The sequence below is a fragment of the Schistosoma haematobium genome, chromosome 1, assembly GCF_000699445.3.
Source record: "Schistosoma haematobium chromosome 1, whole genome shotgun sequence".
NCBI lineage: Eukaryota > Metazoa > Platyhelminthes > Trematoda > Strigeidida > Schistosomatidae > Schistosoma > Schistosoma haematobium.
The window spans coordinates 11,531,136-11,544,964 of record NC_067196.1 but is presented as its reverse complement, the minus strand read 5'-3'; the positions used below and the strand labels follow the sequence as shown (position 1 = coordinate 11,544,964).

The following is a 13,829-nucleotide window of genomic DNA, read 5'->3' as shown; positions in this document are numbered from 1 at the left end:
ATATATGCTCACTAGTGAGGGTCTCCAAAAGGTTTTTCCTGGAGTTCTAGTGAGATGTCGTGACCAGTTGTGTTCAACCGGGTCTGTTGTGAGATAGTAACTCACTGAAGACAGTGGTTGACGGTCGCGCGATTTCGTGGGTTGGTTGAAATTAGACATTAACACCGTTGGATGCCGGCTCACTGGTCTGAAGATTAAGCGTTCGCGCACGAGACCGACGGTCCTGGGTTCGAATCTCATGAAGCAGAGTCTTGGATGAGCACTGTTGAGGAGTCCAGCGCTTTCAGGTTTCCATGGTGTTATAGCTTCAATTGACTCATGAAATCAACTATTAAATTACTATAACATCCACAAAACCCCTCTTTGTTATATATTTGTTCCTGAAATAATATCATCATTAGATGAAAGAAATTTTCTACTTTAAAAAGATTCTAGTCATTCGTCTGCAAACAATTATATCATACTCTAGTTATTAATTCCTATAAAGTTTATCCAGTTTAAGATTACTATACTTTTCAAATATTTATCTATCAATATCGACACAGAAAAGTACCAATTAATTTTTGATAAAAAGAATAACGACGCTTTTAGGCCTTCGAATGACAAAATGTCAAAGAAATATCACATATCAATTTCTAACCAAGATGTTTACTGTTTCAGTCGATTTATTAATGGAACAGAAACCATCTGATGTAATGGAAAAAACAAATTGTTGATATTATATCTGAGCATGTGAAAGCAGACAGTTATTAAAGGAGAGTAGTTTTATGACCTTTTGTAAGCCTGATTATCAGTTTAGCTCACCCATATCGTCAGTGGGATGGAGAACCTTCGACTTACCAATTGAAATATCAACCAATGAACAACAAAAAGTCCTCAATGCTTATTGATCCTCAAGTTGTTTCTAACCTGAGGTCCAATCAAAAACCAGTGATAGATATCAAATCAATTCCCCATTGTTCTACACTCTATCATAACTCAAAACTCGTGCAATAATAAACCTGATATTTCTGACTTCAGAGAAGCACAAATTACTATGTGTACTCTAATTGGTCAGAAGTAATATCAATCATGGTAGTAGAGTTACAGAGACTAAAAAGTATAGCCAAATAAGAAAATCAATTTTAAATCTCGTAGATATAAGATGATTAAAACAAAACAGTTCTAATCAACCTTCAACACATTGAAGAACCCGTAAATTATTGTGCAATAAAATAAAAGTTTAAACGAAGATAGTGAATCATACAGGAAAACTAATTATTGATCTGCGGATACAATTTTTAAAAAAAATATTAGAAAGCCCAAATATTGAACACTTTTATATTTTAAGATGAAATACAGTCACGTAAGGTGACTACCTCGACATTTATCTCGATTACTAATTTCAGTTGCCGTTAGCCTAAGTTAATGTTCATCAGATCATTACCATTAAAATAAAGTCAATATTGAGTAATTGTCTAAACTTTCTAATTGTCAAGATTCACATACATTAAAGGTTAATCTAACAAGATATAGACACCACTAACCCATTATCCTTACTCCATTGATGAATACGATCGATTTCATCTAATATTAGCTAACATTTAATTTTTAAACACATTTTTGTGGTATTTCAACGCTATTCATTTGAAGTAATAGAAACAATGCGTCTTACAGAATAATAACTCAACTAGTACAGCAATGGTAAAACATTAGTTTCTTTCTTACCAAGTAGTATAAATCCCTTAAAATATAAATGTCAGTATGGGGCTCCAAAAATTGTTGGATTTCATTAAAATCACGAATCAATCCGTTAGACAAACATTAGAAATCTGGAAACACTGCGTAGCCGTTTCATCCTAGTATGGAATTACTCATCAGGGTTAATAATAGTCTAAGGGCTAGATTGTTTGCATGTAAGACCAAAGGTTCTGTTTTCTATTTCCGGTTACAAGGTCATGGATAAGCACTGCTAAGTAGTTTCATACTAGTATGAAACAGTCATCTTATACTTCTAGGTTTACAATAATTGTCTAACTTCTATAGACTCATGAGTTCGATAAATTATAAATATCCATAGAAACCAACGGTTTAAATAATTCAAACTAAGCTTTTTTTTTCTATCATCATTTTCATTAAACAACATGAAGAACTCATTGTGTTTTACAACCTATCTTTTAAAAGAAATCTAGCCAGTATATCGAAATAAAATATTGTATTTATTTCAAATTTTTTAGACTCTGGAATAACCTACCACAATCTATCCGTACGATAAAATCACTCCCATTATTTGTTCGCTGCATCGATGCATACTGCTCCTTTGAAAATGCATTGAATGATCTAGCATCTGTAAGTGTATCTCATTCCACAAGTAATATTATGGGAACTTTAAATGTTTAGCCATCTTTATTAGTGCATTCCCTAAGTAAAACCACCTACTTGCTGTCACTTTATGGTAACCCCATCCCTAGCAAGTTTAACTAATTTGAATAACATGAACAGTATATCATTGTGTCACATGAGACACGCATTTAGGTAGACCTGGTTGATATATTTTGGTAATTACTACTTTGTTGTTCCGTGCTCTCTGTTTCCGTTTTAATTTCTCTAGTTGTAGATAATTATCATTAATTCGATCTGGCACACGAAATGACCTTAATTACTCCGTTCATAAATCAACGGGCTGTCCATTTAAGAAATATTAAAAATTGCCGGCTGGTGCATTGGATCGCTGTAATACATGTACTTCCTAAACAACTACTGAACTAGTATACTTAAAACTTTCTTCTATCACATGTTTGTTCTGTACATCTAATGTTACTATTTATATCAAATTGATCATACCTGTAAACTAGCGTGAATTCTGTAATTATTATCTTCAGAATATAAATTAATATTATTATTACTATTATTAATTCAATTAAGATTCAGTAAATAAATTAAACTAAACACTATAACCAACCGGTCAATTCCGCTTTCCCAGTAGATTGTGATGTTGCCAAATTTTCACCATATTCATCACATATACTATGTTTCATAATTTTCATACGTGCAAGATTATCAGCCCAAGCTTGTGCTTCTCTAGCAAGTCTTGAATCATATTTCAGTGGAGGACATCCATGTAATGCACGTAATCTGAATGTATAAGAGATAAACAATATAGGATTTCTTATTATCATGTAAATAAAGTATGTATATACTTTCATTGTAAATAAAAGAGCTCATAAAATTACTTTCTACAATGTAAGCTACTTGAAATTTACATAGATTATATGTTAAGTGATAGACAGTTGTCTATTATTATATGTGAAAATTATATTTGAAATAATCTCAACGATTGAAATTTAAATAATTCCAACGTTTCGTCCATCTAACTTGTCTGGACTTCTTCAGGGTAATAATCAAAATCATCATATAATGACTTCTCTTTACTCGGCGCCCAATTTCTGTCAAACTATTTGTTCTAATCTTGACGAATATTCGTATAAGTTGTCTATTAGTTTCACAGAACTGGATTTGAATAGATTAAATTTTATTGAAGAGAAAAATCAAGATCTTACTTTAGTTAATCAGAAAAGAGACTTGTTGTTCTACACTGAATATACATTGAAGTATTCACAAAGTGACTTTTAAATATATAGTTGTGATAATGTCTATAAGTATTAACTATATTCATTTCATAGAAATTCAATTCATCTACAGAGTTTAATGCTTTGTATTTCATAATACATTAGCTGAAATCAGTCCAATTCATATATGATATACTGTTAAAATGAATTATTATACAGTCCTTATATTCGGTCGGTTTTGTCACTTACAATATTGATGATAACTTTCAAGCACATATAATTAAATATCATTTAAAAAGTTTATGATGAAATGATATTCTTTTATTTATTATTCCGGTGTAAAGATTTATTGACATCATGAATCGACCAAAGTTAGACAACCACTGAGAATCAGGAAGAACTGGAAAAAGAACTGTTTCTTACTAGTATTGGGCTCTTTAACAGTACGCATCTATGACCCAACAACCGGGAGTCCGGCCTAGGACCTTTGGTATTGTGTGCGAACACTTGACCTCTAGACATCTAAGTTGGGATTCACTTGTGCACCAGTCTAAGTTCAATCAATTCGTGACACTGGAGGGGGGGAATCTTCCACCGTCTTCTGTGGGTACCTACCTCGTACCTAACATAATTGGTCCTAATAAAATTCGCCAATCTTCCCAACCCTATGAATACGGTGATAATCAATATCTAGCAAAAAAGTAAGATTTCCATTAAGTCTGTTATCTCAATTATCTAAAGCTATTTATATAATTCTTCCATGAACACACTGAACACTACCAACCTACCAGATGAAAACACCAAATGGAGGGAAAAGTTAGAGCTTAAGATGAAATTCATAGTGAAACTTATGCTTTTATATGCGGCTCTCACTCATCAATTAAACGAAAAAAACAACCCTGGAATGCTTGATATCCAACACAAACTGAACATTGGGAAGGTATACACTACAAATTCACGGACACTTAACCTATCTGTTAACTAATCAATTTGTTATTCAAACAACGATATTTTCATTAAATAACGTCTCGAAATCAATAAAATACTTTAACTTTTAAAGTTTAGTTTATTCCATTTGACAAAATCTTATAATAAATTAAATTCATTTAATATGATACATACATTTTCATATGCAAAAACACTTTGTTAATTATTTTATATGAATTATGCACAGAATCACTATCATGTTACATTTAAAAAATCAATGAAAGGTTCTCAATGAAAAAGAAAAAAAGAGAGAGATAGAGTAGACAATCTAAAACTGTGGAACATTTAACTCATTTTTGTAATTATATTATCATATTACATTATGCGTAATAAAATACAGTTATACCTAACCGTTGTTGCTACCTTGACGCGGTGGTCGCGCTTGCCTATCGTGATAAAGCAACCGAGCTATACTGGCTGAAACAACCGTTCCTCAAGGTCCTACCACGTCAGACAGGTCTGTTGAAGGGCGGTAAGACTAAAACCAACAGACCAAAGGTCCGAAGGCGAAGTCGTACTGTTGACTGTACAGAGGTGTGACAGCAGTAAGGTGCTTCCTTCAGACAGCCGGCATGACAACGATGCTGCCTTCCCACAAGGAGGGGTGGGGTTAGAAAAGGTTGACCCCAAAAATGCACACTTTGTCTTATCCCACGGTTATCCGTCTCCGGTAGAAAACTCTCAACAAGTACGGAGCTAACACAAAAATTACTCATAAAAAGGTCGTGTGTGACCGACCTCAAGCAGTTGTCCCTTGGGCACTGCGGTCACGCTCTCAGGTCACTAAGACCACCTCTAATCCAATTTCCTCTTCAGGTACCTCCAGAAGAACCCTTCTGCGGTGTGGGCAACCGCCCTCATAACTCTAACAGCACTCAAGATGTGAAATAATCAATCTACTACTGTTACTATGAGCAATACAATCAAACTATGGTCAACTTAAAAATTTACAACCACTAATTAAACTTGGAATCTTGTAGTTCATGATTGTCAACATTTTCCTTGTTTTCTTGATATCAGTTTATTTTAAAATAAAATGTAATCTGATATTTAATATGCTTGATGTATTGGAAATTATGACAATCCACACAAAAGACACTAATTATCTTAAATAGAAATACAAGGAAATGATTCTTTTTATATTATTCCGTTAGTCTTTGAACAGTAGTCAAACAGATATAAATAGATTAATATATTTGTTATATCCCAATCAATAGAAAAATTAGATTTTCTGATGTTTCGTGACTTGGTGTAGTCCACTTCTTCAGAGAATAAATAACCAAATCAAATTTAATCCAAGTTTAAATAGTACAGAGGAACAACACAAGAATATATTATGTGCGATTAATCAAAAGAAAAAAACAGAGGTGAACAAATCAATGCCATGTCATTTTGGTCAAGGTGATTCATAAGTGTCATGTATGTAAATTAAATAGAATTATTCATTAAAACAGTATGGGAAAACTAAATAATTTCATTAGACAATGTTGTCAGATCATAACAAATTAAAGAGAAGCATAAAAAGATTTTACTTAGGATATAATGAACAGTTGTGTTATGCATGATTGATACAGTATTTTATAGTATAAATGTGTTTCTAATCATCTAATTTAGGATTACTGAGCAGCGATTTCTTCCTATCCTTTGAATCCTCAGCTTTTCAAATTGATATTCTTACATCAGATTGAAATCCGAATATTTAAGTCTCGTGCTTAGTTTGACATCCTTAAACTTTACAGTTGTAATTCGATGTTTGATTGATTAGATTTCATTTAATTAGTGACATAGAATTACAGTCTATCAATTCCACCAATGATAATTATCTGACTATCAGTATGAGTAACTCTTCATATAAATACATCCCCATAAATCCTCAAAATCTATCTCAGAATTGATCATTAGTGCGGGATTGTGAACATACACTACTGAAGAATCTCGTGCTGGAACGATACGGCTATCAAGTGCTTTCAAGTGTTCACTGATGGTCTTACTTAAACCAATTCATGAATTCAACTGTTCAAATACTACAATCTCCATAAATTCTTATTTTGAAAATAAATTTCTTTTGATTTGATGATAGCTCCTGTAAATTTGCTTCATATGAACCAAATAGCTGCTATGACTACGAAAGTTTAAAAAGCCATGAATTCAGTTTTGTATTCATTAGAATGCTACAACTATATTATGTCTGTCATGAAGACTTCTATTATTTTAATCAATGAGATCATTTTTAATTCCAAAACCCAACAAATTATGGAAAAATTTACCTTTATTTAACAGCTATTGAGTATTTGTTCTTTCGTTTTAAACTACCTATAAATAGTTTAATGAATTTACATTGCGGCTAACAATGGAATAAAAGATTTGCATTTCATCCTACATAGAACGCATTAGATGACTGTATCATTGTATCAGTGCTTATATTTTTATTGAGACTCAAACCTAGTACTTATCTTAATATAAGCATTAAAAATAGAATCCTGGTAAATCAAAATAACAATCATTAAACAGTATAGATCTTACTATTAACCGAACTACAGATACACTAAAAGTGTCCAACTAATAGAATATATTCAAGCAATTTGTTCAGAATGTACAAAATGACAGTAAAGAACAATAAAAATACATTTCTCAATATCAGTCATAGGATAATACAACTTGAAAACATGTATATATGTATATATATATTCTGTGAAAGATATTGTCATTTGAATCAGTACTTTGAGATGGTGGAGAAGATTTGTAGCTCAGGTGGATGATTTTGGTGGAGTTTTGTTCTCTGAGCTGGATCAATCAGAATTCAACAAGCATATTGAAATTAATCCAATTTACCAACCAATCAGAAAAATCATGCACAACTAGAGGAACAAAAATCAAAACAATGGGAGACACAACCAAAACAAAGAAGTAAACAATGACAAATTTAAGGTCAATAAGAACCAATCAACATCGAGGTGCACAGAACAAGTTGTGAAACACATATAGAGAAATTCGAACACTTCACTTCCACCTGAAGTTTGTGCTGATGATGTCGTTCAGAAGAACGATGAAAGCTCCATGACCAAACCACCCAGCTCAGAGAACAAAACTCCACCAGATTTAGTATTTATTAGTAAAGTCTCTTGGTCAAAACATAGTTTGAACGTTATCCATATATACAAACCCAAATATAAATACACACTTTCAGTCAACTATACATAACATGAAATTACACAGACTAAATAAACTCAAAACAGTTTACATAATGCACTAAGTATAACTAAATAACTGAAAGCAAAACAAACAAAAAAAAAACAAATCAGGAAGTACACAATGAAAGTTTCTTTTAGGTGTAAGACGTTTGATCTATACTATCTTATTTATTTATTTATTTGAACACATATATATTGGTACAGGAGTGCGCCAAACATATATGCGCCACACAATTTCAGTTCATTAATTGCGTGTGGGCTGCGTTACTGCCCGGGTGCCCAGACCGAAGCAGGTGGTTATCTTAGGGGGCCACACCCCGAGCCTTTGACCTAAGGTCTAACCCACAAGGCAGTGGAGCATCGTAAGGAGATGCATTCCCATGGTAGCCGGTGACCGAAAATTGGTTCATACGCCATTTGTTCCTGCAGGATACTGGAGCCCATATGCACCATTGGTTTGGGATCCGGTTAAAGCTCCGGACATTCGCTTTTCGTCCTCTCATTTTCGTAAACAACATCCCCGCCACGAGAAGGCAGTGAGTAGGACTTCCCTGGCAGAGGCTGTATACGCGTGGCCGTGTGAGAGTATTTCGAGAGGGAGGGCGAACCCACCCCGCTCTCGGCTATACCAGGGCGTTTGGGGGCTATACTATCTAACCCATCCTCAATCCTTTTTTATATAAATAAACTAAGTTAATTAAGTATACTTTACAGTAAGTTAATACAATAATATAAATAGTTAAATTTGAACAACAAAGAAAATCCCATCTTACCGATTATGTTCATTCAATGCATCATGATTCAGTTGTTCGTCCACCATTCTATCGTTTACAAATAAGTTTAAATGATAACCACTTAATTGAATAAACTATAGAATTACTCAATCTTATATTTATATACATACATATGTACATACACATGTCAATTATATTTAAAAAAACAACAATAGAACTAATTATTGAGTGAATAGTTGAACATTTTGAGAATACAAATATGTCGTACTTATTTGACTGCATATCTTTCAATCAATTATATATTATATAGTAAACATATTTTATATTATGAAAATAAGATCCTTCTTCTTTTGTTTTCAAACGAAAGAAGCGGTGAACAAGAAATATCTCTGATGTAGTTCTCTTTTTTGTTTTTGTATTTAATCTTCTTGGACAGTTGTCATTAATGATAAATTAATGAGTGACATGATATTATAATTGGCAATTTATAATCTAATTAAATTAGTCAATCTAATACTTTACAATACTTTTATAGGTTGATTGAATTCAATTCTAACTAACCATTTAAAAGTATCATTCAGAATGATTGGTAATTTCTATCATGTGAATTAGAATAGCAAACATAAAAGAACAGTACTGTTTTTCAATTACAACTTCAGAGGAATTCGCTCCAATATGCAGTGATATATATATATATATATATATATATATATATATATATATATAAAAGCAAAATATTAAACTAAGTAAGGCACTGTGTTAATCAATGATAACTTAGAAATAATTTAGATAGTATGTTGACAGACGTAATTGTGATTCAATAAATCAACCAATTTGATAACACAAATCAATAATTGAATATATAGTTTGGATAAGCATCTTTTAACATATTTTCTAATTATTCAATATTGTACAATGATATAATTAACTTTACTACTTCTACTACTACTGTGGTGTGTGCTACTTATATCGACATAAGTAGTATATGACGTTAGTCGTGAACAGAATGTCTGGTAGCAGAGAGACAAGTGGATCGAACAGTAAAGAATGGAAACAGAATGCAATCTGTATGAAAATGCAAGAGCAATGAAGTCTGAGTCATTTTTAGACAACTGATGGACATTTTGCGAATTAAGCATTTACTTTATGATTGTTAGATTTTATTAACAAGTCCTGTAATTGTGTGTTAAATATATTCGATTGTCCTCACTCGTGTTCGTATTCGCTACACTACTACTACTACTACTACTACTACTACTACTCTTAGTGATGTCAATTATCTTTAAACTAAGTGAAACTTCACGATGTAATGAATGAAAACTCGGGCGAGAACGACCGAATGTATTTTAATACGAAATTACACAGTATGTTGGTAAAATATAAGAATGATACATTGAATGCTCCACTTGTAAATTTTCATCACGTGTCTTTCACATTCTATGTAATTTTTAAAACTCATAATTCCTTTCTAATTTTATTTCTCTTTTCTTCAATTCGACTTTCATAGTCTTCTACTGCCAGGATTTCCACTTCAGATTGGTGTTACATACTGCTAATGTCTGTCAACTTAAGTAACATACACCATACTGGTACATTATTAATCTCGATATTTATTATGTATGTAAGCGATATATGAATAGCTATGTCTCAATTGTTTTGTTGATACTCAAGTGTATAGAATTGTTTGCACAAACTATTTATGTGCTAGAGTATACATATTAATGAACAAATCTTCGGTTAATTTATTGAAACGAGCCAGTTGATTCCCTCATAAAAACTGCAGATTATTAGTTTGAAGGCAATTATAGCTTGCTACATTAAGAAACTTTTGGATGTTAACAATACTTTATCCAATAAATACTCAAACTGAGGTCACTTCATAATAACCCTAACTTCATGAAAGCATGGTTGTTCTCTTTTTATTCAAAATATCAATGAATTCTGTCGAAAATTAGAATCTTCCATGCTTCACTAATGATGCATGCACAAATGATATTCTCAACTCCTCGTTATTATTAAAAATCCGGATAGTGAGTTGTCAGTTGCAACACACTAGAAAATATAAACATCTGCGAGTTACATCAACGCAAAAAATCTCAAGGTTATGGCCCCCGATCATTCGACCAATATTTACGGCACTCATTAAAATGCATGACTCTGATATAGAGATCTATTTACTGTCTCAGAAAAACTTCCTAACAATTTTGTGTGAACATTCGTCAAAATTTGAAAGTTTGGATAGAAATTGAGCATCAGGTATGTCGAAGTTATTCGATAAAAAACTACAGTTAGAAATAATCTGAATAACTGGAATTTAAACAATTTGAATGTTTGCTCTAGTCATCTAGTCCGCATTACTAACACTAAAGGAAATGATAACAATGAAAAAAATATAAAAAAAATAGTCCCCATAAAAGTAAATTTGATGAGTGTAATGAAGTATATTTGAGGAAAACATTCAGACGACTAGATGTGAGAGTGAAACAAGCACAATCAACTATTCACATATGTTTCTGAATCCACAGGAGATCTCAAGATGTTGAAGAACAGATCAGCGATAATATTGTATTAAATAGAAACAATTAAATTAGCTTTAACAGATCACTCAGCATAACTTATTTGTATATAATAAAAGGGACAACGATCGAAACACCGCATATATGAGCAAATCCTAGCAATCCAAATACACCCTATGGAATACAGTTGATAATATCAATATGATTGTTGATTTATTAGAAGAAACTTAGTCGTTGACATTCACTCTCGTCTTTATTTGTTCACTGAATATTGAATGAAAAGAAAATACAAATCCACCTTCACATATGCCAACAAGAGAATGATCAATTGCAGTCCTAAACAACAATGTGAAGATACAAACAAACAACACCGAATGAATTCCCGAAACATTTGTTTTCACTAAGATTTTTTCATAATTATATACTACTTATCTTCTTAATGTCTATGTCATATGCAAATGTATTAGTTATAATAATTTTAAATGTTAGTATAAGCGGTTTGTGAGGTTTGTACAACTTTCTCAGTTTAAACCACGAAATGATCTTAGCTAGACCACCATTAAAGACCAGAAGGCAATGAACAACAATTCCGTTCTTGTATGGGACACCTCATTAAGTCGTATTCACAAACCCTCAGGCGGAAATTTAACTTAACGCTTTTGATCTTATAGTTGGATGCCAGCTCAATGGTATAGAGGTCAAATGTTCCCGTGTTATATCAAAGGTCCTAAGCTCGATTTCCGTTTGCAGTCATGTGTTCACTCCTAAGCAGTCCCATACCATGACAAATCGGCCGTTCAGTATTTCTAAGTTTTCAATAGTGAACTAGTTAAGGTCGCTTGATCATTGAAACTATGAAAATTATAAATTTAGTTAAAAATACCATTCAATCTGTTTTACCAATACTTCAACATAATCAAATGTAGTTGTACTACTCATATTGATAAAGTATGAATACTAAACAATATAATAAGTTACTCTAATATTGATCATCCTAATATAAATAATGAACTAATAAAAATAAATGAACATTATCATTGTTATTTAGTTAAAACTCATTACACTTACAATAATAATATTTTCTAACTAAAAGAAACTACATTGGTATAAATTACAAAGGTAAGAACATTCAGTTCATTTATTTTATGTTTTTTAATGATTTAATGATGTTTATGTGTATTTTGTTGATGAAGTCATTAGATTATTATTATTGATTAATATGACGGAAATAATATTCGTTTAAGCAAATAAACATACACTAATTGTAAATTACATGGGGTGATAAAAAATTCAACAATTTTCTAATAATAGTTGAAGTCATGAATCGATCTAACCAAGATTACCAATGGAAACCTAGAAGCATTGAATAACTATCCAGCCTTAGTATGGGACTATTCAGTCGCCCCCTAATGCCTTGGTACGGCTGAGAGTGGGAAGAGTTCGCTCTACCTCTCGAAATGCTCTCACATGGTCACGCGTATATAGCCTCTGCCAGGGAAGTCCTACTCACTGCCTTCTCCTGGCGAGGGAGTTGTTTAGGAAATTGAGAAGACGAAAGGCGAATGTTCAGTGCTTTACCCGGGTTGGTGGACATGGAGAGTCTACCTAGGAGAGTTGGAAAACCCTGATTCCAAACCAATGGTGCACATGGGCTCCAGTATCCTGAAGGAACAAATGGCGTATGAACCAATCGTTGGTCACCGGCTACCATGGGAATGCATCTCCTTACGTTGCTCCACTGCCTTGTGGATCAGACCTTCAAAGGCTCCGGGTATGGTCCCCTAAGAAAACCACCTGCGTCGGCTTGGGCACCCGGGTAGTATCACATCCCTCAGACATATCAAATGAAATCTGTGTGGCGCATATGTATTTGGTGCCTCCTTGTACCAATATCTATGTGTTAAAATCAATAAATAAATAAACGTTGTTTTGACCCATCGAATCATGATATTGCGCATTACTTCATCTATTGTCTGAGGTAGATAATTGTATCCACACGACACGAATTGGACTCCAACGATCAGAGCTTATCACTAGAACACCAGCAATTTCATCTTGAAGTTACTCACTAGCAAGCACGTGATTATATTCAGTATGGGGATATGTGGAGATTATAGTATTTTTAAAGTTGAATTCATGAGTTGATCTAAGCTAGATCACCATTGATAACTTCAAAGCACTGTTTGATTTTCGTCAACAGCTTACAACCAATAATATTTGAAAGTTATAGTTACAAAATAGTTTGAAATTAATTACGTGAAGGAGTTTAATTGGAAATTGATACGATCACGCATCAGTATAGTATAGTTGGAGTGTAAATAAATTTAATTTTTTAAAATAGAATATTGTGAATATACATCTAACCTGAAAGAGCGCCTACGAGAGATGGCGTCAGTGAACGTCAAAAGACTGAAACTTGACTGTTTATTAATCCCCTTAAAATAATTTAAGATATCAACCTGATGTCCTGTGTTCATGCGATGACTAGTAAATGCATTAAATTATACTGATGTGTGATTATAGTAACAAACAACAAAACACTCTCACGCAACCAATCTCAACACATGTAAAGTGTTGATTAGAGGTAGTAGACAGAAAACAATGGATATAGCTTTCATGTTGTTTGACACTCGTCAGTAAGGTGTCACTCTGAACCTGTGTTACACGGCATCGTATCTGTCACAGAGCATCAGGTCACTCGAGATTGCAAATACACCTTTCTCACAAAAGCCAAACTGACCGAAACCTAGGTCCAGCGTTTCCTGTCTATATACAAGAAAAATATGTCAATGAAATTGTGTAAAACACTTATAAATTAGATAATCGAGAGGATGGAATTGTGAGTAGAGCAAC

At 32.8% G+C, this 13,829-nt stretch overlaps 1 protein-coding gene across 1 annotated transcript in view; it reads right to left on the bottom strand.

Annotated features, from left to right (window-relative positions):
- GLIPR2_2 (Golgi-associated plant pathoproteinsis- protein 1) overlaps window positions 1-8,911 on the bottom strand; it is a 29,020-nt gene extending 20,109 nt beyond the window's left edge. The window contains exons 1-4 of the mRNA XM_035731519.2: window positions 8,729-8,911; window positions 8,631-8,677; window positions 8,500-8,580; window positions 2,942-3,114 (exon numbers count right to left, since the gene is read on the bottom strand). Of these exons, the coding sequence (XP_035586032.1) occupies window positions 2,942-3,114; window positions 8,500-8,546 (220 nt within the window). The 5' untranslated portion in view covers window positions 8,547-8,580; window positions 8,631-8,677; window positions 8,729-8,911. The remainder of the gene's footprint in view (window positions 1-2,941; window positions 3,115-8,499; window positions 8,581-8,630; window positions 8,678-8,728) is intronic.
- Window positions 8,912-13,829: the final 4,918 nt, after the last annotated feature.